The sequence below is a fragment of the Xenopus laevis genome, chromosome 3L (genome assembly GCF_017654675.1).
Source record: "Xenopus laevis strain J_2021 chromosome 3L, Xenopus_laevis_v10.1, whole genome shotgun sequence".
Classification (NCBI taxonomy): domain Eukaryota; kingdom Metazoa; phylum Chordata; class Amphibia; order Anura; family Pipidae; genus Xenopus; species Xenopus laevis.
The window spans coordinates 58,855,529-58,880,893 of record NC_054375.1 but is presented as its reverse complement, the minus strand read 5'-3'; the positions used below and the strand labels follow the sequence as shown (position 1 = coordinate 58,880,893).

General features: G+C 39.3%; 1 protein-coding gene across 1 annotated transcript in view; it reads right to left on the bottom strand.

The window, feature by feature from the left end:
- nuak1.L (NUAK family kinase 1 L homeolog) overlaps positions 1 to 25,144 on the bottom strand; it is a 50,653-nt gene extending 25,509 nt beyond the window's left edge. Inside the window, exons 1-2 of the mRNA XM_018252364.2 lie at positions 24,242 to 25,144; positions 2,994 to 3,114 (exon numbers count right to left, since the gene is read on the bottom strand). Of these exons, the coding sequence (XP_018107853.1) occupies positions 2,994 to 3,114; positions 24,242 to 24,493 (373 nt within the window). The 5' untranslated portion in view covers positions 24,494 to 25,144. The remainder of the gene's footprint in view (positions 1 to 2,993; positions 3,115 to 24,241) is intronic.
- Positions 25,145 to 25,365: the final 221 nt, after the last annotated feature.

Below are 25,365 nucleotides of genomic sequence, written 5' to 3'. Positions count from 1 at the left end.
AAAAAAAACAATTTAAATTGGACTTTATGGGAAATTTCTTTTCAGAGTTTTCTGGTTAAAGGGGTTTTGCATAAGAACCAATGAAAACTTACTCAAAATAAACTTCAAATTGCCTAATTTGATTCTGTTAGGAAAGACCAAGTAATGTGGTTTTAGCCAGGGAAGGAAATGCAACAGAAGGAAAACAATGGGATAGAATGGCACTACCATCATTTTGGAAGCCTCACTGTAATTGTTCAAACAAAGAACAGAGGATACACTACAGGCCATATGCCTTCGTATTTAATCAGGGTTGGAAAAGGTTTCTGCATAATATAATTTTCATTAATTATTTTAAATTAATCTGTGCTGCATTAAGTAAAATTCATAATCAAACAACCACTGTTGAAACGGCATTTCAGAATAAGCTAGTAACAAAGAAAGATAAAGTTCACAGAGCTAAGTCTGTAGTGCTACCTCTGCATGGCAATGATTGTATTGATAATTACCCCTTCCTGCACAGGGAAAGAAGGTAACAAGGTTCTGCCAATAAAACATCATCTGCAGAAACAGTCTGGCATTTTGTTTGGCAGACCCCAAAACTGTTGCTTTGGGGTAGAGCTAGGACTCAACATTTACTCGTGCCACTACAAGTGTAAGATGGCCATAAACTCCAAGAACCTGTCTTCCTTACCTATATGAAAGATATTAGCTCAGAGTATAATTTGCAGTTTGGCTTTAAAATAAAAGAAAAAAGGGGGGTTATTAAACTCTCAATAGCTGTTGATACATATGCTGTGCACCACTGAGCACATTTACAATTTAAATCATTATTATTTTAAAGCAGTTCACTCGGCTTCCTATTGCAGGATGTCTCAGGTGCATTTAGTATGCTAAATGTTTCTCCAGTGTTCGGTGCTTATGTGCCTGGAGCTGAGAAGACTAAATCCATGGATTTTAGCTATATGCCTAAGCACTGTGCTCTCCTATACATGTTTATATTTGTATTGACTTACCCACATGTTTAACATCTCTCTCTATGAGCTGTTATGCTGAATCATTCACCATATATATGGGGAAAAAAAGTTTACATCCCCTTTAAGACAGCATCAAACACATCATATTGAGTAATTGAATTATCATGCATCAGGACATATTCCTTAAAGCAGAGTTTCTCAAATTTTGTAGCTCACCATGGGTGGCCTGGAGCAGTGGCTGTGAAGGATCTGCTTAAATGACAGTTAAGGTGAGATTTGGGGAAATTACTATTTGTTCTCCTAGATGCTCCTGGAAACCCAAAAATAAAGGTCCATTAATGTGAGATTGTGTGTGAAAACGTTTTTGCTGTTAATTATTGGAGTGGCCGTGAGCTAAAACTTTGAGGGTGTTGTACCAATAAAATGCTCTTGAAATGGAGACATATTATTTTGAAGAAATGCAAATTATTCAGATCTCTCTAAGAATCTGCCTCACAGTCTTTAGACCATTTTAGCTTATTCTAGTTTCCCTCCAGAGTAAAAGGAAATCCCCACTAGGTGTTTCTTCTTGGCAGCTTTACCTATGAACTAGGGTGTGTGCTTCAGTCATCATTTTTCAAGAGCTTGTTGTAAAGCACTGCATGTTTCTTTATATTTTTCTGCCCCAGCATTCTTCTGTAGTTCTTGTCTGCGACGTTTTTTCTGCTTTTTGTTTAAGCTTGGCCTAAATCGTACAAAACACCACTTATTACACACTCCTGCCTCTTCTTGGCTTTCACTGTCCTTTGCGGGTAGGGGGTAGTCTTATGTAAACTAAATGGAAAACTCTTGATGATACTTATGCTGTTCCTCTGACTTTGTTTCCCTTTCCCATCTGGTGCTGTAGTTTAAATTTCTTGGCAGTCTAACAGCCCGAATAGCTTCAGGTTACTTTGGGACAATTGGTTACAATGTTATCTCCATTCCCCATTTAATGAACTAAAGACTCAAGCCAGCATATTTATAACTACAAAAACAAAACAATTCAAAGTTTAATATACAAAAAAGAATAAACCAAACTGCCAAAATTATACTCTCCATAAATTGAAATACAAAATACTGGAGTTAATTTGGCAGATGTTAAAATGCAAATAAAGTATGAAACGCATGAGAATAAGCCCCCTATGCCATGGGGCCCCTGACTGCAGAACCCCCTTTATGGAAGTCCAGGACACATCCACAACAGGACATTGGTTTGTTAATATGATCACATGTCATCATATACTAATATTTTTTTCTCCTTCACAAGCTGAGTTCTGTTTCTGTGCCATAGCGGATTTACTTTACAGCAATGCTAACTGTTAGGACAGACGGTGCCTCTTTCTGCACAAAAATGGGGATGCAGGCACTAAAAAAAACTATGGAGGTCACCAAAAAACGTTGTTTTTAACTTATTTGTTGGTGACTTTCAAGGTTGAGACATACATTTTACCCATACCCGTTGCAGAGGGTCTGCAGTTGGTGCACCTGGACCATGTTATATCCTCGGTGAGTCATAGTTTACATAATTTATCTTTACTTTAGTACTGTGTTTTATGCCAAATATAATTTCTCTGCAAATAACATGCCATCCCCCTTTCATATAACATTATCTATCAGGTGGGCCCACACATAGTGCAATGGATGAACAAAAAGCCAGAAGTCTGCCAACCTGCCCAATCTTGCTCACTGTATGTCCACCTTTGACAAAATAACTGCTTGAAACTGTTGGAGCTGAATGCACTTAATACCCCACGAAGCACAAGGTAGGGCTGCTTTGAAAGCCTTTTAATTGTTAGAAATAAATCAGAATACATTTTCAGATGTTGCATCTCTCAAGTCCTACACATTTTACATTTGTCTGGATGCACCCCATAGGAATAAACATATTTGTTTAATGTCAGAATGCATTGTGTTCCATCCCACACAAATAGAGAATGCTGGCAAAGACTTCAACATAGAGAGTTATCTGGTGGACCACACAAATATTGCTTTCAGACAAATCCCCATAAATTTTACCTTCATAAATTCTTATGATATGCGGGTGGTTGAGTGATGACATGATCTCAATTTCTCTTCTGATGTGAACCATATCTTGCTCATCTCTGATTTTGTCTTTGCGAATGGATTTTATGGCAACCTTTAATACAAAAGAAATTGAGCATTTCCATGGGAACAAAAGCAACAATTAAAACAGTTCCAATATTTTCCTGCTACAGCTGCACATAGACCTAATGAAAATTTAAATGTTTGATATCTAAATATCTGACTGCACCTTTCCTTTGTTCATATATTCAGTTATCAGCTAATTGAACATATGCATGATATACACTTTAGAGCAGTATAAAATAGCACATTAGTATATATGAATACAGATAAGGCATCAAATAAAGAGTAAAATAGAATGTTTTACTTAAATGACCCATCAGGTCTTCAGTCTCCAAGCCTCAGCCTCTTCATTTACTATTTGTTTCCCAGTATCCTGCTTTTTGAGATCTCTTTTAACCAAGTGTATTTTCTGACTGTTTTAAATTGGCCTTTTTCAAAATTCTCTGCGGTTGCTGAAGAATGTATAATTATGTTCATAATGTTCCACATCTATTATTGTCGGACTGTAAATACACCCAAAAGCCACATGCAGCAGGCATAATTATTTGCATGCAAATGGCAAACATGTGCAGTTAAAATGCTCACCTCTATGGTTAGAAAGGGTAGCCTTCCTATAATAATTTTGGAATTATTTCTGTACTATGACATTTATAAAGTAAAAGTTGGCTGTAGATGAAATATTACATGAAGATGATGTTCCATGAGTGCCCACATCAAAATGTGTACATCTATCCCTGTACGCTGCTTTGAACAGTTTGCAGGATAGATCTTGTGAAAAGGTAGCACAAATACTTTATTGCTAAGAGACCATAGGAGGTTACCATACATTACATGCAGCCAATTAGTGAAGGTAAGAGACGAGCTGTAGAGAAGTACAGAGATTAGGATAAGGATATGACGCCAATGCACTCATTGCTGTATTAATGTTTATTTTTCATTTTCCCCACATTTTGGTTCATAAAGCCACCTGAACAAAGTGAAGAAGAGAAATTGATCAGCCTGTATACACAATTATTGGATCATATTTGTATGCATGGCCTTCCAAGCTGGGTGTCTGCATCAACAACATTCAGTCCCGCTTACTTCATTTAATTAGAAAGGTGCTTAGAAATAGATGTCTATGTCTGCTGAAAAAGAAGAGCCTGCACCCAGTCTCACATCTAGACAAGATCATATTACAATACACAGAAACTGTGAGAGTTCAATCCACTGGAGAAACCTCTTGAAAAACGTGCACCGAGATGTTTTTAAAGGATTTGCTCCAGTTTCTAGCATCAGGAAATACTGATATGAAAATCTCTAGGAAATGAGAATTACAAAGATAATATGGGCCTCGATTGTCTGTCTAGAAAAGACATGTCACCTTTCCTATTTATACAATTAATATAATGAACTGCAGAAGGGGGAACCATCAGCTTTGGAAAAGAGAAACATTTTGTCTTTCCAGGTGAATTGTAATGTTGTGTGTGTGTATGGTGATGGGCGAATTTATTCGCCAGGCACGAATTCACGGACGCCGGCATCAAAAACAAGACACCAGCACCATTTTGCAAATTTTAGCCCAAGTTGTGGGGGGGGGGGGTATGGGGCAAACAAGCACTTTTGAAAGCTGTCCGGGTCAAAACCGAACAGGTGGCAACCATAGTTTAATGTCATATGCAGAACATGACCCCAGCAAACAGATAAAGGATAGAATGTCAGATCAACAATACAGATTACTTTGATTATTACAGACTACAGCAGGGTAAAATGTCATTTAAATTAATTTCCCTTTTACAGAAACATATTAAAAATGGGAGGCAAGTGCCCCTGATAAGGTATAGTAGGCAAGAAAAATAAAAGTTTGTTTGTTAGTATACACTCTGAAAGTGACTGTTGATGACTAACCTCTGTCATATGCCAGAGCTAAAAAAAAGTATTCTTTATAATAGTTTTCTAGTATTCTATTACAGGTATAGGATCAGTTATCCGGAAACCAGTTAGTCAGAAAGCTACTAATTACGGAATGCCCGTCTCCCATAATCAAATAATCCAAATTTTTAAAAATGACTACCTTTTTCTCTGTAATAATAAAACCGTAGCTTGTACTTGATCCAAACTAAGATATAATTACTCCTTATTGGAAGCAAAACCAGTCAATTGGAGTTATTTCATGTTTACATGATTTTCTAGTAAACTTAAGTTATGAAGATCCAAATTATGGAAAGATCCGTTATCCTGAAAACCCCAGGTCCTGAGCATTCTGGATAACAGGTCCCTTACCTGTATTCTAATATATAAGTACTACTACATGTATAGGACCTGTTATCCAGAAAACTTGGTACCTGGGATATTGCATATAATGAATCATTCTGTAATTTGGATCTTTATACCTTAAGTCTACTAGAAATAATTTAAACATTAAATAGACCCAATAGGCTGGTTTTGATTCCAGTTAGGATTAATTATATGTTAGCTTGGATCAAGTACAAGGTACTGTTGTAGAATTACAGAGAAAGAGGAAATCATTTGGATTATTTGGATAAAATGGAGTCTATGGGAGATAGCATTTCTGTAATTCAGAGCTTTCTGGATAACAGGTTTCCAGATAACAGATTCCATAACTGTACTTTATACTGAAGTTTGCATTATTCCTATGATACAGATTAGCATGTTTATACAAGTAACAAGCAATTTAAGAAAGATAACAGCGAGGTTATATAGTGAATAAAGTACCCCCTCTTATAAAACATAAAGATATTATAAGTTGAAAAGGAATTCCTTGACCATATAAAAACATGAGCTCATGTCATGGAACTCCGAGGTGACTTCTAATATCCTCATATTTTGCAACTGGGGGTACTTTATTTATTATAACACATAAGTTTCAGTCATGTGACAGAAATGACATCACTAAGCTCCAATTATAATTAATGACATCACTGAGCACTGTTTATAAGGATATAATTTACAGGATATTCATGTGCATTATTGTATATGCTTATTATTGCCTACTGATATAATGCCAGTGTAAATGTAACGTTTCATGCGCTCTCATCTTTTTTTAACATCTCTTATTTTTTCATGTCAATACAAGAATCTTTTCCAAGACAAACGATCTTGTATTCAAGTCTGCAGCTGCATAAACATGTATGTCTGGACAAGAAAGCACAAGCCGAGCGAAGGTCCTGCCGCATCAGTTTATTTATATTGTTTGGGCAAACGCAACAGTTCTTTACACAAGGTTTTGCGCAACAGACGTATTAACAAGCAGCAACATCATTCTGGAGAAGCCACCCCCATATTATTAAGTCATGTACAAATCATGTACAGCGTGAGATACCTGATCTAATTATTAGGATGAATGTGATCTTATTATTAGCGTAACCCTTCCTGCATTTAACGCTTAAGTCATTAGAAGTGAAAACATTTATAAAAATAACATAGGGCCAGAACATTCTGGTGGCAAAATGCCATTCTGCTCAGATGACCAGAGCATTATTTCAGGGAAAGAAATCCCCAGCAATGTGTGCATACTTCCTGCTCCTAGCACAGCATATGCTAATAGTTAGGCACTATGACCAACTGAAAGCTTAACTTGGAGCTGAAGAAAAAATATGTGTGAAGAGTGTGTATAACTAGCATGTGTGCAAGTGTGTTTTCTTGAAAGCCCAGAGATGACAGAGGCAAATAAGTAAGCTGAAATCATCAAGTAAATCACGTGTGCCGCAAGATAATCAGGATAGGGCAAAACTGAGAATGTTCTCAATGACACTGGGAAGCACCAGCACCACCTTGGGTGTGACCTACACTTTGGCGTGACCTACACTTTGAGGTTGTCTTTAAGATAACATTTAGGGGCAGATTTATCAAAGGTTGAGGTGAAGTTTCGAAGTGAAAAACTTCGAATTCCGAGCTATTTTTTGTGTACTTCGACTAGGGAATAGTCATACTTTGGTTCGAAGTTGAAAAAAACTTTGAAATTCGAAGTTCGAATTTTTTTGAAGTACTGTCTCTTTAAAACTTCGACTTCGACCATTCGCCACCTAAAAGCTGCCGAAGTGCTGTTTTCGGGGACCTCCTACAACCTGTATGGAGGCAAATCGAAGTACGATCGTACAATTAGAATATGGCCCACTTCGATCCCAAAAAACTTCTACCTCCTATTGATTCTGAATTCGGAGTTCGAAGTTTTTTTAACTTCGACCTTTGATAAATCTGCCCCTTAGTATGTTATAGAATGGCTACTTCTAAGCAACTTTTCAGTTGGTCTTAATTTTTCTTTTTTTGTTTTTAAATTATTCTCCTTCTTCTTCTGACTCCAGTTGTCAAATGGGATCACTGACCCCATCGAAAAAACAAATACTCTGTGAGGCTACACATTTATTGTTATTGCTACTTTTATTACTCATCTTTCTATTCAAGCCCTCTCCTGTTCAGATCCCAGTCTCTCAATTAAATCAATGTAAATTAGATATAGGAACAGATACACCGATGTAGATACTATGCTGCTACATTGTTTATTCAACACGACATGTTTCGAGGTGTGGGCTCTTTTTCAAGTGTTACTTCAAACGTGATTTTGGCACAAGCTGGGCCAGCACGTCACTCAACTCTCAATTAAATCAATGCATGGTTGTCGGGGTAATGTGGACCCTAGCAACCAGATTGCTGAAATTGCAAACTAAAGAGCTGTTGAATAAAAAGCAAATTAACTCAAAAAACACTAATAGAAAAATGAAAACTAATTGGATTTTGTCACAGAATATCACTTTCTACATCATACTAAATATAATTTAAAGGTGAACAACCCTTTAAGTATGCTTAATGTTCTTCATACTTTACTGTTTTTATATCATTCAATATTTTTGTTCTACAGCTATCTGGTTGCTGGGGGGGGGGTCATCAAGATTTAATTTAAAAGTAAGAATGACAGTCCAGCAATCTCTGTTCGCTACAGTCACTGACTAAGATCATAGTGTATAAGGCGGCAATACCAAACCAGTGGCTCGTGACCAACATGTTGCTCTCCAACCCCTTGGATGTTGCTCCAAGTGGCCTCAAAGCAGGTGATTATTTTTAAATTCCTGGTGGGTCCCAGGTCTTTTCGGCACAGACCCGCTCACTGCACTCCCTCTCCTTACCTCCCTCCCTGTTCCCAGTCACACTGATGTGCTGTAAAAAGTATGCACATGTGGGTGAGTTGTTGTGGCGTCAGACATTTTTACGGCTGGCGGGCCTGGAGGTTGGTGTGGGGGGCCCCTGAGGCTGTAGGCCCAGTGGGCTCTGGGCCCCCGAGTCCGACACTGATGTTGTTAAGAAACTGTGTGTCTTGGAAGAGGGTGAAAGAGCACATAGAAAGGTTGCAGAAGAATAGATTAGCATTATGCTAAATAAGTGTATGTAACTTTTTCAAGCAGAAATGTACTTTGCTATAATTTCCAGCATCAATGTCTAGGAGGCAAATTACATTACAGGTCTAAATGTTAACGTTTTTCTTCCTTCAATGACATCAGTGTGCATTTGGCTGTGTTATAGTGTTAAAAGTGTGCCAGCTTCATAAGCGGCTTTGAAGCATTTAGCGTGTTTTAATGAGGTATGTGGGGAAGACTTGGGTGGAGCTGTGACTGTGGCTGAAAAATAAGATGCTCCACGTTAGCCTAAGAGTCTTGTGGCAACATATCATAAGGCATATTCTTTACACATTTTCATATATCTGACCACATCCCAGGCACATTATCAGCTAAACTCAACATCAGCTTTCCTCTATTTGTACATACATAACTCCAGCCCCAGCCAGATCTTCTTCTACACATATTAACAAAAACAAGATTTTCTTTCCACCCCAAAAGCCCATGAAATCGCAATGTTCAGCTAAAACAATTTAAATGTTCGACTTTAATTTCCTTGCATATGTACCATCTGCTAGAAACTACTATAAAACCCGTAAAGGAAAAGACGTTTTTTGATTTATGCCGTTTTATGACTTGACAGCTCATAAAAGTTTTTCATCTACAAAAGTAGACATCGGAACGGTTTGAGAATGCCTTTCATTCAAAGACTTCAGATAATCTGACACACTTTTCTTCCATGCTGAACTGAGAGAAGTTTTTCAGTGGAATAGTACTGAGAAGAAAAGCAAAGAGGTTTGGGGTGACACCTTAAGTGTTAGATGAAGAAGTAAATCTTGCAAGCTATCGGTGCCCTTGGGTCTCTTTTCAACAATGGACCACAGTGTCTTGAGAAACTTCCTCCTTAGTAACATTTTGCAGTTTCCTTTAAAGCGATACCCAAAGTGAAGTATCGAATTTACAACTGTGGCCAAGAAATACAGATCATACATGGTAAGAAATAGGTTGCTGTTCATTATTCTAAAAGTACCCCATAGACAGCTGGTTTTGTAATTTCGGGCTATTGTAGCTTCAAAAATACAATGTCATGTGGTGGTACATGTGTCATCATCAGCTGCAAATTTGATACCAAGTTCTCAGTATCACTTAAATTGAAACGGTCGTCTGATGGAATTAGAAGCCTCTTTCAGTCTGGCAGGGATGAAAGATTGCCACATGGTAGGCTGTGTAAGAAAGGCTTCTTCAGTCAGAAAACCAAGCTCAACACTGTAATTTCAGCTGACAAATTCAGCTGTCTGCAGGGCCAGACTGGCAATCTGTAAATTCTGGCAAATGCCAGAAGGACTCCTTTAAAATGCCTTAGAAAGTCATTATTTAGTGGGCTGGTGGAGGCTGCTTGGACCTCTGTGTACTTGGAGTGCCAGGGCCTAGTTTCACTCCAAGCGCAGACCTGGGAGCCCTCCTTATTGTGCCATGTCTATGATCTGACCTAGGTACAATAATCAAAATAAAGTACAGCAAAAAAGAAAAACGCTGTTGCCATTTGGAGTCTTTATATCCCTTCAAAACAAGATAAAATGACAATATTACTGTAATATTAAAATAAAAACTTCAGTTTAACTGAAAATGCAAGGCTTATGATAGTATATTAAAAAGTCAGATCTAACTATAATGGGCTTGTATATGCGTGTGTCCATTTGTATGTGTGTTATTTTTCTGATCCTTCTAATATACTGCATGTGCTGTTTCTCCGTGAACTAGAGAGGGCATGTCCCTACAGGCTAATAAATGGGCTATCCTAGCAATGTTTTCAAGTCAGCTGCCTGGCTGTAAAAGTTGCATGAAGCTATATAGAAATAGACTTCTTGCAGTAGTTTTGCCCCATAATATGAGATAGAACATGCCTACTGCAAGCAGTTCAGCCTCAAGTAGTTCCTGTGAGTTAAGTCCTTAGGTTAAAGGACCTAAGTGACCCCTGTCTCCAGTTATGATGCTACTTACTATCTTATGAGACGCAGCTTACTGTTTAATAAAACTGTGTCACTGCATGGCAATGTGCGGGTAGGTTGAACCTTCAGGGAGTTATTGCCAATGTACCAAACGCATTAAATGAAATAAACAAGTTACAAGATGTTGTCAATATATGGCCACTAGTCCATCACAGACAAGGTCAACCTGTTATGTGCTAATATCACAAACAGTTGCCTGCATCTTACCTTACAAAGAACAGAGCACCTTTTCATAGAAGAGCAAAATGCATTTTACAGGGGCATTCCTTTAAGGCAAATGAAAATCAGAACCTCACAACTGTAGGAGGTTAGAAGAAAAAGAAACCTCTAAATGCATAATAAACTTACAAGTAATAAATCTCAATGGTAGTTATGGTACCAGGGGTACTCTCCACTTCACACAGCACTAAGGATGGTGTATGTATTCAGGCTCTAGGGAATGGATTCACTTTGAAAGTTAAGCCACATTATCCCACTAAAAGACAGACAGTGTGTCTACCACTCACATACCAATACCAAAGCTAAGCATGCGAGGCTCTATGGCAATGATACATGTAATATCACTTTCCAGAACAATTCTCTGCCTGCTAGAAGTGTAGTTCATAATACATTTTAGGAACATAACACTATATATACTGATTTAATGATTGATGGAGGTGGATATTTTTAATATCAGCCTATGTCCAAAAATAAAAATATTGATGCTTATGTGATGAGCAGACTTATTAGCATTGCATATTTTGGGAAAAATAAGGAAATAATCAGGTTACTGAAGCAGTCAGCCCTTGCCAATGCAAGTAGAAGATGTATAAAACATCTTAAGGTGAATTAAAAAAGGTATCCAGGAGAAAAATAGCTGAATTTTCTGGCCATGCAGAAAAGCCTTACATATAAGAGCAAAATCTTTCCTACTGATATTTGTGCTGGCCCATGTATATAGTCTGTGAATGACAACTATACTCATTTTCCCCCTGTGATTCTGTCATAGACCCAAATGCTTGTATGAATCAGATATGGCCAAGCATTTTGCCAACCCAACATTTTTTGTGTTTTGGGGCGAGTTTTGACCACATCCCATTATCCATCTTGTTACGCCAAGATCATACTCCTAGCTCTGCCTGCTTCAATGGTGGGGTTTAAATTTAATTCTGGTGCAGTTGTGACCAATCAAGGGAGGGCAAAAATAGAGTGTTGAAGAATCAGCTTGAATTGACATGTCTAAATGCATTGGACTCAGTAACCCAGCCAAACAAGTGGTACACCAAGCTTGATTGGCTCTTAAGACGTGCCCTTGTCTAACCTTAAGGCAGAGCACATTAGAAGAAACAGTATAGACGAGGGAATCTAAGGAGACTGCAGTGAGGTTTGGGAATGAGCATTGGTCTTCCAAAACAGGAATACTTGGGACTGAGGTACAAGCTTGTAAGGAAGTAGATAACAACATCAAAACATGCAAGCTAATGGGTAGTGGCTGTTGGCTGGCAGCGGAATATTGATCTCTAAATTCCTTGGAAAAGATCAATATCTCCAGTGGGCCATGGGGCCTACAAAAACTGCAAAGAACAAAAGAAATCTCTGTAAAAAAATCAAGTGCTTGTATACCTTTAATCATTTGGCATAAAAGACAGACCTATTCATGTCTCCAGCCTACCAAGATTCTGAATCGTATTGGATGTTTGCATGCATGGTTTTGGGAGAATTATACTGTAAACCAGATGTAGCACAATAAAGGCACCGTGACTACATGTTTTGAACAACAGACGATGGATCAGTTCAACAGGCTCCCAATAAGTGACACACTGTCATTTTCTCCACTTTTTTATTTACAACCTAGACTTTATGAAAATAAATCATTTGCAATATTTCTGAAGAGCATAACAAACCCATTTTTATATCAAAGTAGAAGGTTCCTAGAATACTAATCCTACAATAGTTGTGCGTAAAGAAGGAATAAATAAGCCTTTAATTATTACACAAGGGCCTGTCGCTTGGCAGTGCAAGGAAGCAGATTAATCAGTTTGAGACTGTTGACAAGTGAATTCCAAAATCTGTGTGGGATGAGGTTTTAAGGAAATACAAAACAAAGCTTAATCACAGTTTAACTCGCAGAAGCACCAATAAACTGGGACTTTGAAAAATAAGGACTGTGGCAGTTATATTCCCCCTCAGCTTTCTGCTATTATTCTGAAAATAAAAATAACATGATTTATTAGTTCTTTAATAGCAAATGCCACCATAAAATCTGGAAAAATTGTATTTGAAAGCATTTTTACTCAGATTGTTCAACATAGTAACAACAAAATAAAAAACTGTCAGATCCGATGAACAACAAATGCCAGTTCTGTTATAGTGTCCATAGTTCAACAAAATAGAAACTCATAAATAGAAAGAAAGGGCTTTTTTTTGAAGCAGTATCTCTTTTTACATGGTCAGTTTTTCTTACTCTTTGATAAATAAAGCCACGCAGGAAAGTTTTTATAACCTCTAAAAATTTGGGCCAGTGAGAGATATAAAATTATAGAGACAGTTACACGTGTATTTCACTATCACACATCCCTGAAAGCAGGTCCAGTGATCTAAGAAGGTGCCAAGAGATTTCATTTTGCAACCTCCTGGCGCCTACCTTGGATAAGAAAGTCAATATGGCAACTGCTCTGATATTGATACATAAACAAGAAATCGCACAATAGCACCTTTCAAGAACATCACGTTTTAGCATGACAGATTCCTGTTACTGACCTGTGATGACAAAATATTAAATGGTTACACTACAAATCAAATGGACAAGGCTTTTTTTAAACCATGGATGTTATGCTATTGTTACAAGATCCATGGATCTTCAGGAAAATTAAGACCAACGGTGTTTGGCCAAATGAGGCAGAACACTGTTTCCCTTGATTGGCTTATTCTTAAAACTCAGTCGATTTATTGCAGATGCCATAGCAAGAAAATGTAATCTGTTTCCTAAAGAAAACAATGCACACAAATGGCGCACAATGCATCCCCATTATACTGAGATATCTGCAACCATAGGAAGATTTTCATTCTAAATGACATCCTGTGCATGTCGCACCCTCAAATTCCGAAGCACAAAACATGCTAGTTCAAGGAGAGGGCATGGAGTATTACAGCTCCTTTATTTCCGAATACAGCAATTCGAGGCAGAGATAAGATACTAATTTGATAGAGCTCTGAATCATCATAATTGATCCCATGTGCAAAGCATACTTGAACGCACAGCCAGTCTGTTCAGCAAATGTTAGCAAGAATTATCCTTTCATCACAGAGCCCAATGAAAGACAAATCTGATTGTAACAGAAACACTATTATTCAGGACATATTTTTTCTTACTAGGAAGAGTATATTAAATGGTCCTGCTTGGATTGTATATGAAATTGTAATGATTCCAAATGTTCATTCCTAGGCTGGAGTTCAAGCAAAATGCCAGGATTAGTGCTGGTATTTGCTTAATTAGCCCAACAATTATTTTTGATTACCATCTGTGAGAGCTCAGGGTGTAACAGTGAAAGACAAGAGATAATAGGGAGACATAATGGGATGAGAAATAGAGAACATGGATTTGAAGAAAGGGAGATCCTACTAGATTTAAGAGGATAGTATTGAAAGAGGGGTCTACCAGATTAGGCAGTAGATTAATGTATGCACGTTTTCATTTATTTTAATAGCGCATTATTTATGCACAAAGTCCTGTACATTACTGCTAGTATATTAATAAAGTGTTTATAATAAATTGTGATGATTTCAGTGCAGACATTCAGACTTCAGGCTGAGATCGAAAGTCATAAATTTTTAGTCTAAAGGGGCTATGCATGTTCTAAGATGGGAAAGGCATCATGCTGTGAACTGTTGGTGGCTTGCTGCCCATCACATGCATCTCTTGAAAAGAGAAGTGAGGAGTGAAATTGTCCTTAACCAGTTATATCTTACATATGTTTCTCCAGCTGGGGAATGATAGAGGCAGTAAAATGTCTGACGACTGCCTGTAAATCCCTCTAACTAGGTACACGCATACATGTGTACACAGAAGTACAGCTACCTCTGCATATGTGAAAATGTTGCAAGAAATGTTGCAGTTTCACCACTTTTGGGCATCCCTGGTTTGGTGGAACAGTTTATCCTATCCAGCCAATTACATATTCTATTACGTGTGCAGAGCATCAAATACAACAATTACATCTAAAATTGCACAATGCAAACATGTCAGATCTCTATCACTAGGACATGACCAGTGGAAAACACAATTATGGAAAAAACTTGCATATCAACAACAGGAACAAAGGACAAACTTTTTGTTTTCAGTCAGTATAGGCAGGCAGTCACATGCATGATAGTTACCTTTCTCTTTAGCAGAAATTCACTTCCCATGTATTTTGTGGCACAGGTTGTTTGGTGCATTCTGTTAATAAGCAAGTCATGGTGGTAACACCATTCTGCATATTTCAGCCATTCATTCACCTTAGTATGGGTTACTGGGAGACAAAAGCGTTAAGTCTTGTGTGCACTGGAATAATAGGAGATATGATTCCATGGATTTGGGGCACTAGTTCATTATACTATTAGGGAGGAATGTAATAGAGAAATGAGAAAAATAATTTGCACAAATAAGAATAAAAATTTACATTTCGTAATGTAATATTCTTCCTTAAACTAATATTGCATTGTTTAAGAAGTGCTTGAAGGTGGTGTAATCTTCTTGAGCAAACATAACTTTTTCAATAAGAAGTTGTATTACATTCACTGCGCACTGGCGCAAACTATAACATTTTTTAATTATATTAAATTTGCGCAAAGGAAAATTTGTCCGTGCAAAGGCATAACTTTTCGCATTGCAAATGTTTTTTCTGTTACCAACTTTTATTTACATTCCCCCATTAGGGTTTCTAATATATTGACATATAACGAAAGTAGTACCCTAGGGGAGTGCAACACTGCCAACTGTCATTTCTGTGTGTGTGCGTGTGTTACTAGAAACTTTTAATCATTCTTCTGTGAAGTTTAATTAACACCTTGGCACTTAAGACATTACACCTCACTTATTTCATGTCGTTCAGTACAGATTGCCAGCAGTGCATGTACATTACATTTACAGGTTTCACATCTATATTGCTTTGTTGCTAAAACGGATTTCTTGCTATGGTAACCTGGTTATGTGAACATGTCCTAACCCACCTAGACTTATGAACACTAACATAAAAATTCAAGTGTACATCCTAACTAGCACTAATTTACAATACCTGAACAGAACGCATGATGGTGTTTATAGTGTTTATAGTTCATTTCCTTACTTCTAAGCTTCAGAATAAAATAACTGCCCTTGCCCAGGAGGAGATGAATATCAGGGAAAATGAGAGCTCCTCTAATACAGCAGGAGCCTTAGTAGTTTCTGTTATATTTCTTTCAGAATTCATAATTGTTCAGTATATTATCCCTTCCTATGTTCTTTTATGAAAGGAACTAGTTGTATTTTTATGTATTAAAAAAAATCAACAATTAAATTAAACACAGAAGCAGCAAGTGATCTGTTTCTGGTATGAAACATAAATGACAAGAGAAGGAATCGAGTTTTGATGCCACTGCTGGGCAGTCATTAATTTTTCAGAGGACAGTGACTGTGATACATTATTTAGAAGTTTCTATTTTCTCCAATGAAAAATTCAAAATAAACTATTTTACCCATCTTCATAGTCAACATCATAAATTCCAAAATCTTCCAAGTATTTGTAACTATTACAGAGCAGTCCAAATTGAAGCATGGGGGTGGATGCAAACCTCAGTCCAAATTGAAGCATAGGGGTGGATGCAAACCTCTAAGGGAAGAGTGCCCATCCTTTACTTATGAGGTGCGAAATATTAGGCACCGCCGAGTGATTGTATTGACTTACCTGAAACCCCGGGCCGGTGCTCCTATCGGCAGAAAACTGCATCAGCCCAGGGTTTTTCTAGCGGGCACCACAGAGAGAGAGAGATCTTCTTTCGGCTTCTTCTTTCTTCAAATTTCCCTGGGAAAACGCATGCGCAGTAGCATGAAATAGATGACTTTATAGTTCAAGTTCAGCTTTTCGTTCTACTGCGCATGCGCAACCGCACGAAGTAAAAGGAAGCAGGAAGAAGATCTCTCTGTGGTGCTCACTTGTATAACCCCGGGCCAGTGCAGTTTTCTGCTGATAGGAGCACCGGCCCGGGGGTTTCAGGTAAGTCAATACAATCACTTGGGGGTGCCTAACATTTCGCAACCCCATGCACAAACAGACTTTCATTCTCCTTCAACAAACAACTATTTATTATGTAATCTTAATTAATAAACTGTAATAAACATGTTAATGAAAAGAATATATACAAGAGGGTAATTTAGTCAAGCTTTTTGTTGACAGTGTTTTGAGATCTACTGATCACCAGCTAAAGGACTACTGGTAGATCCAGATCTACTTTTTGGGCACCCCTGCTCTAAGGGATGCTCACTGTGCTCCATACTCTCCTTTGCATGGCATCATTTTATTTAATTTGGTCTGTCTCACAAACATGGTCATAACAGAAAATTGTCCCTCACCTTTGAAATAACTAGAAAAAAATTCCCAACTGCAGTTTCCATGATAATCACGTCCTTCCTGTTGGTAAGGCTATGGTCGCATAATTGATGCTTTATGTGCACATAGACCAGTGTTTATTATATCACAAAGAATAAATGGGTAAAATATCAGCATAATGGGAGGAATGCTGGTGCAACAATCAGCCTTTGTCCCCAGGGAAAAATATGATTAGTTTTCAATGCAAATGAATCACTTGAACCTGATTAATTAACAAACCAAATGGATTATGAACTGGCCAATAAATCACGGATAGTTTTACGGTGGTGGCATTTTTCCAAGATATATCAAGAATGAGCTCTCAAGGGGATCTGAAACACTAAAATGAAAATTCAATTTATACAACATTGCAAACAAATGTATTTTGCAGCAGTGTTCACATGCATTGTTTTTGTCTTCAACACTGTGGGCATATTATGCTCATTTCTACCAACTGCACAAGAATTTTTCCAAGAAGTGTAATTCCCAACTCAGACATGGAGTTTCTTATGAAACAAGCTTGTTTCATAAGATAACATGTATTTCCTTTCCTCCATATTTCTTGTAAGGCCAATGTGCAAGATATACATTTAAAGATATATAATAGTAAATGGCACATACTAATCGGTTCAATAAGCTGTGAACATTGAAGTCATAAGTACATGGATTAATATACTAAAATACTCATTGACTTAGGTCCCCATAGACGCAAAGATTTTTCTTCCCAAACAACCGATTTTAGCGAAGTCCGACCAATCCTTTGAAATTATCGTGAGGTTATTTCGAACGATCATACATTTTACGATTTTTCGGCCGACATCTGTCAGAAAATTGATCGGCCAGGTTAAAAAATCTTTATCGGTCCCAGTGCAATCTATCTATGTTTGCAGGGACAAGCAGGCAGCTACCCTTTGTTTTCCTGGCAATATTGCCTGAAATGGTCTTTTTAGTTGATGGACAATTCGTACGATCGTACGATCATTTCGAGATAATCGTGGTCTCACGATGACGATCGGATCTTTTAAAAATCTTTACATCTATGGCCATCTTAACATAGGGAAAATTAGGACTAGGGCAGTAACCCATAGCAACTGATCAATGATGGGCTTTGTTCAGGAGCTGCTATACCTTTATGCACTAATCAAATTTTGCTTGCTATTGGTAAATGTGTCCAACTCATTCCTATTTTCTATACCAAGCCATACATGGAATAATATTGACAGTAGCTTCTTGGAAACTGCGTGGGGTCGATAGTATGTCTTTACCAAATGATAGCGCTCAACCAGATATTGTTCAGGATGGACGGGAATTACTGTCAAAAAGAGGACCATATCTGCCATTGATGATGGCACTCCATGTGAAAGACTGACTGGCACAGTGGCTATACAACTCATTTAACCATCCAATCTTCGTTAACTTATGGTGAAGAACAAGATATTATTTGACCAGCCTGTGCTTAATTTAAAAGCATAAACTTTCATATAACATTTCATTATAAATGAAAAATCCAATACTTTTTATGGTGCAACATAAAGTCAATATCCTACTATTTTTACTAATTTGCTTGTAATATACCCATGAGTATGATCATACCATGATCATAGACTATCATCCACTTTCTCCTTACGACAATGCAAAGCTATTTGCTTTCTACACTTCAACATAAACCCATCATCTCACATGCTTGTCAGCGCTGCTCGGTCACGTCTACAACTCTTTTTCTAGCTGCACCTCATGTCTGGAACTCGCAACCCTTAAATATATGTTAAGCACTATGTCTCCATACTTTCAAACCGCATTTATTCAGTACTGAGTGGAAGCTGCTTTTTATTTAAATACTGTTTCTCTTACTTGCTCTTCAGGCACTGCCGTTTAACATACACCAAGTATTTATGTATCTATAACTTGGGTTTACCCTTCATTTATTTTCTCATAATAACAAATGTATGACAGCCTAGACTGGAATCTCCTATAGAATTTAAAGATATACTATTGTGAAAATAAGAGTGTTTTACCTTTTGGGTACTTCCGGGCAAACACAAAGTGTAATATTTTATATAGCAGGGAAATAGATTTCACTTTTTATGCTTGACTTTTCTATTTCATTTCTGGCACAGAGCAGCAGTCTTGTCTTGTTTTATGGCAGGCACCATAGATGTGGACTGAGGAAGCCACTGTCCCACAAGACAAAGCAGATCAAGCATCGGAAATGCTAGGCATCTACTTGCTACTCTACTACTATAGCTGATTTAACAGCCCCTTTAAGTGACTGTTGCTCATAGTTATATTAGTCTGACACTGCTACTTCTTTATAACAGGGATCAACCCCATAATCATTTCAGACTTTATATTTACTTCCATTTAGCTAATGACATGCACCATAGAAAGCAAAACATGCTCTTTGATACACTAATAACAAGCTGGATGTACAAGGAATTGGTTTAAGACAAGCGCATTTTAATTGGTCTTTCGAGATCACAATGTACCCTGGCTCCTCTTCTAAAACCTGGTGGGTTCATATGAAAACGGGTGGAAAATCAGAACAAAATCTAACCTTGCAAAGCATACAAAAGGATGTGTGGGGCACTCTGTCACAATCATTTATATTGTTTATATGTTTTGTTGTGAATGTTGGAACCAGGTCCGGACTGGCAATCTGTGGGTTCTAGCAAATGGCTAGGGGCTGTTGTAAGATGCAATTGACAGACATTTATTGGGCTGGTGGGGGCTGTTTGGACCTCTGTGTACTTGAAATGCCAGGGCCTGATTTGTATACCAGTCAGGGCCTGATTTGTATACCAGTCAGGACCTGTTTGCAACCTTCGACAATGAAAGTTTCCACATCACCCCATAGCTTGTGCCTCCATTTAACCCCCAAAGCTTGTGCATCCAAAGGCTACTTTTACCCCAGCAACCTTCAAAGTCTACATTGAAATACTACATTAAGTGCTTCCTATTGTTAGTTGCCTTGTCATATGTCCTGGCTGAGCTGGAAGGTTGCAAAAAGTGATTTCATGCAGTTCATTTGCATCGAGTTTTTAGGATGAAAACCATTTGTAAATGATTCAATGTAAAGTATGTGCAATGAATGCAGAGGCTAAAACAAGGTTATCTGTGCAAATATTGAGATGGATGTGCAAATGGTATCATCAGGCACTGAATTCAGGAGCCAGTCTGTATGCCTCATTTTCTTCAGAGGATGATTAGACCCTCTTTGAAGTTCAACATTTGGAGTCATCTATAACACTGTTACACATACCTGAAAGTATTGTTAGCTCTAAATAGCTGAGCAAACATGTGTGCTTTGCAATTCTGACCCTACCTGGTCTTCACACTGTTTCTACAAGTACTGCTGCTCAGTTTGAGACCCAGCAATTAGCTATCCTTCCCCATGAAACAATGAATGCAATAATCTTCCATGCCAAATGATCCTCCCTTCCTATCATGCAATGAAGACTTTCAGCTTTGGGTTGGGAGCAAAACAAAGAAAGTATAATGTTACAGATTATACTTACTAAAATGTTAACATATCCCCCCCATGATAATTTACCTTATAAATATTGCAACATAATCTACGAATAAAAGTAAATTACATTGTTTTAAAACAAATCCAATAATTTGTTTCCTGTTATAAAGAATATGTATAAAGAATGTATAACAAATAAACATCTAAAAATATAAATCTTAAATATAAATGAGTTTTTAATATCACGGACACACCTGCAATATGCAGGGAAGGAAAAGCATTTGCCCAGGCTCCTTTGCCCAGCCATAGAAACAGAGCTGATGACCAAATTGCAGCTGGCACTACACGTATGTGCTGCTGTCGCTGCTGGATGGGGAAGAATGCTGAGGATAAGAAAAAGCTGTCTCTGCACTAAACCTTAAGTTACAATGACATTTTCTTGCAGTTTCACCAAGTCTGCTGGAAATCCGCCTTAAATATTTCATCACGTATCTGAAGTCAGTGAAGCACTCAAAGCATACTGAGGCTTGGCACTGGGATGTTTATAGACGAAAACACTTAAGAGGAATAGATTTCACAGATTTTTTTAGACAAGTCCGACAGCAACAATGGTGTGTTAGTATGCGTTTAAAAAAAATAATCAAGACTCTCCAGTTCCAAAATGCTCTTTTATTTAAGTATACTTTTATTTTCACTTTGTAAGGCTTAGTGACCCAAGTCACAATTATGGATTACTGAAACCTAATGCATAATCATCCACTGGATGCACCGGTGCTCAGATTGAATGGGTGGTACAGATATAAAATGAATACGGAACAGAAAAACAAGCACAAATGCAATAAAACCAAGACCTCAATGACAAGGAAATATGCTGGATAGAAACAACTGGTAATATTGGTTTAACCCTTTAGAATCAGGTGGCTTTTAAGGGCAGAGACACACGCTGCAATTCGGGGAGATTAGTCGCACGGCGACAAATCTCCTCTTCTACTGGGCGACTAATCTCCCCGAACTGCCTCCCCTGACTTCCCGCCGGCTAGAATGGAAATTGCCAGACGGATGACACTCGGATCGCTTTGTTTTCCAAAGTCGCCCGAAGTTGCCTCACGAGGAAACTTCAGGCGACTTCGGAAAACAATGCGATCCATGTGCTATCCCGCTGGCGATCTCCATTCAAGCTGGCGGGGAGGTAGTTCGGGGAGATTAGTCGCCCCGAAGAAGAGGAAATTTATCGCCGGCTGACTAATCTCCCTGAATTGCAGCGTTTGTCTCTGCCCTATTTCTGAAACTGACAATACTGGAAGCAGTGGCGGAACTACCGGGGGAGCAGGGGGTGCGAGCGGGCCAGGGCCCGCACCCCCTCAGGACCCCCCAGCAGCCCGCGCGCCGGAGGGGGCGGGCCCGGCTGTGCGTCACGCACCAGGGCCCGCCCCCCTCTAGTTACGCTACTGACTGGAAGGATATCACATTTAAATATTAGCCCCACACTGGGCAGATCAGAACACTAGGCCCTAAGTCAACAGTCAGGTAACTTAAAGTGCCTATGCACTATAGTCAGCTGCCGGCAGAATCCCCAGCTTAAAGGGATACTGTCATGGGAAAACATGTGTTTTTTCAAAACGCATCAGTTAATAGTGCTGCTCCAGCAGAATTCTGCACTGAAATCCATTTTTCAAAAGAGCAAACAGATTTTTTATATTTAATTTTGAAATCTGACATGAGGCTAGACATATTGTCAATTTCCCAGCTGCCTCCAGTCATGTGACTTGTGCTCTTATAAACTTCATTCACTCTTTACTGCTGTACTGCAAGTTGGAGTGATATCACCCCCCCCCCCCAGCAGCCTAATAACAGAACAATGGGAACAAGATAGCAGCTCCCTAACATAAGATAACAGCTGCCTGGTAGATCTAAGAACAACATTTAATAGTAAAAGCCAAGTCCCACTGAGACTGATTCAGTTACATTAAGTAGGAAAAATAACAGCCTGCCAGAAAGTAATTCCACCCTAAAGTGCTGACACATGTCACATGACTGGGGCAGCTGGGAAACTGACAAAATGTCTAGCCCCATGTCAGATTTCAAAATTGAATATAAAAAAATCTGTTTGCTCTTTTGAGAAATGGATTTCAGTGCAGAATGCTGCTGGAGCAGCACTATTAACTGATGCGTTTTGGAAAAAACATAAAAAACATGTTTTTCCATGACAGTATCCCTTTAACATAGTCTTACCCTGAAGGGATTTTCCAACATTTCCAACTGATACCCCTAAGACCCTATAAGATCCTAAACAAATTACCATTTTAGGCCCATACACAGCCAAAAAGGCTTCTCACTTGATCAGTAGTGGCCAATATAGTAGCCACCGATAACGCACGGAAATATATAGAAAACCCATATAAATGATGGTTTTTCAGCCAATCATTTAACAGCTAATTCTTTAGCAGCAGCAGAGCAAAATATTCCACCTTTTTCTTGGAGCCATATTTAGCTGCTCTCCAGTAACTATTAAGGCACCCAGTCCTGTTGTTATAACAACTGACCCTTTCCTATTCAGCTTTACATGTTCCTTATTATGAGAACATACCAGTCTCCCCCATGCCTTTTCGTGGATGTTCAATAGGCAGCTATTGGTAAAATAACACTCCCAGCAGCTTTTAAAGGATAAATATTTGTAGTTCAGCACAGCAGGGGGACTATTGGTTGGCAATGACTTAATCCTAAGGGTATCTCAAGAGATATACAGGATACATGTTTTATAGTAGGGCAATGTTTGTTTGTGCTGACATCCATTTAACCAAACGTTGTTGAAGTGCCCTGTGTTCGAGGAGACAGGCTTGCATGCAGATGCCAGTAAAATAAACATTTGCTCAGGCTGAAGGGAGGCAAGAATGTCATGGGCAGTTCTGGTTTTACTATGGAAATTCTTATGCTTACATGAATGTTTATTGTAACGAGTTGCAATTATAAACCAAAAGTGGTGCTTCAGCAAGAGTGTTATCAAGCTGATTGGGACATGCAAGTCATGCACATGCAAAGCAACCACAGCAAACACATTTTGTTAAGATGTTATCTCAATTGAACTAGCTGGTTATCTGGCTGCAGGGTGCTCAGTATGTGTATGTCAATACAGATATCTCTCTGGGACAAGGTAATCCCACATGGCACCCTCCATCGCTGTTTGATCACAGAGACAGAGAGGACCTATAGCCGTTGGTCTGCTACAACTCTACTGTTGTCCGTCGTTCTAGTGCAACAGCTGGAGGTCGCTAGGTGCTTTAAAGAAGGTTCTGCCTGGAGTCGGAGATCTGCTTCTCATTAAATGGGTGGACCGAATGAACTGCTGCATGCTGTAAAGTTATAGATCTAGATAAGGGTTAGCTGTTTATTTTACAGCCCTCATGCAACTATTTACATTTATGTTTCTGCTAGTAAATGAGGCTTGCTGGATAAATACTCATATTGAGCAGTCCTATTGAAACTAGCTCACCCAATGCCCCCAACTTATCTTGCCAGCATCAGCACCATAGAGGAGCCTATAAAATGGGGATGTTTAGCACTGGGTACCATTTATAGAGCAGAGAAGCAGAAAGGTGAATAGAGGCATGGTAATGGGGACAGAGGCATCCAGAAGACACAGGCATGGACTTAATTACTTGTCCTTACATTATACAATCATTTGCTGCCTGTTATTTAAGTGCAATTCAGTGGACTTGTTTGACAGGTTTAAAGGTTAAATGTGCGCTGGGAATGTACAAATGGTACTCACCGCTCTGCCTGAAAACCTCTCGACGGCTCGCTTGACTTTGCCATAGGTGCCCTTGCCCAGTGTCTCGAGCAGCTCGTACCTGTGCTTCAGGTTGTGCTTGTGATGGTGTCGCCTCACCCCATGTTGCACGGACAGAGCCCCTGCCGCTGCGTCTTCCTCGTCGTCGCAAGGGGAAAGGTGCATCTGCTCTCCTAGCGCCACAACTGGGCTCTTGGCATCAGCATTAGGCTCCTGTTTGCCATCCCCATCCATGTCCCCAGCTCAGGAGCAAATCGCCTCTCTGTTTAGCGTGAAGCAGCCACGGTCGCTTGTTTCTGTCTTTTGCAGCTGCGCATTTGGCACGTGAGGTCGCTAAACCCACCCTGCGTCTCCCGTGGGATATCGGCGGTGTGTGTGGGGGTGACAAAAGGTGACACTGAGCGCGCGTGTATCAGGGCTACACGGGGTCAGGGCGCACACACTCACTAGACTGTCGCTGCGTCTGGCTCATTGACTAGTGCGGAGGTTGCAGCCAAGCGTAGGGTAAGGGGGGGGGGGGTCGGGTTTCCACTCTATATTTGGCCTCTGGCTTCAGTTCTCTCAGTGCAAGGGTCCGTCCGTGTCTCCATTCAGCCTTTAAGCCCAGCAGTACCTGCGGGTCAGCGCTCCTGAGGGGGGACGCCGGGGGTCGGCAGGACGCAGAGTTAACGGAGAATAATTCACTTCCCTACGTGCCCCCATGTTCTTCTGATTCCCTACCTTTCGCCTGTGTGCCAGAGGCGCCCGAGCAGCAGTTTGCGATGCTGAGTGAATGCGAGAGGCCCTTTCATCCCCTGTTCTTTCCTCTTGTCTGAGGGAAAAGCCCATATGGGTGGGGCGGCACCTCCTCCTCCTCCCCTTCTCCTTTCCATTCCAGGCTGGGCTGGAGCAGGAGATGAGGGGTCAGCCAGCGGGGCACAAGCTACTGCGAGGGAAATGCCGCCCCGGGACTCACATACCTACACCCTGCTGCTGCTGTAGCACCCAGTCTTCCAACAACAACACCCACCTACACTTTCCTCTCATCGTTTTTCAAAGTCACTCGAAGTTTCCTCTTGAGGCAACTTCGGGCGACTTCGGAAAACGGATCACTCCGAGTGCCATCC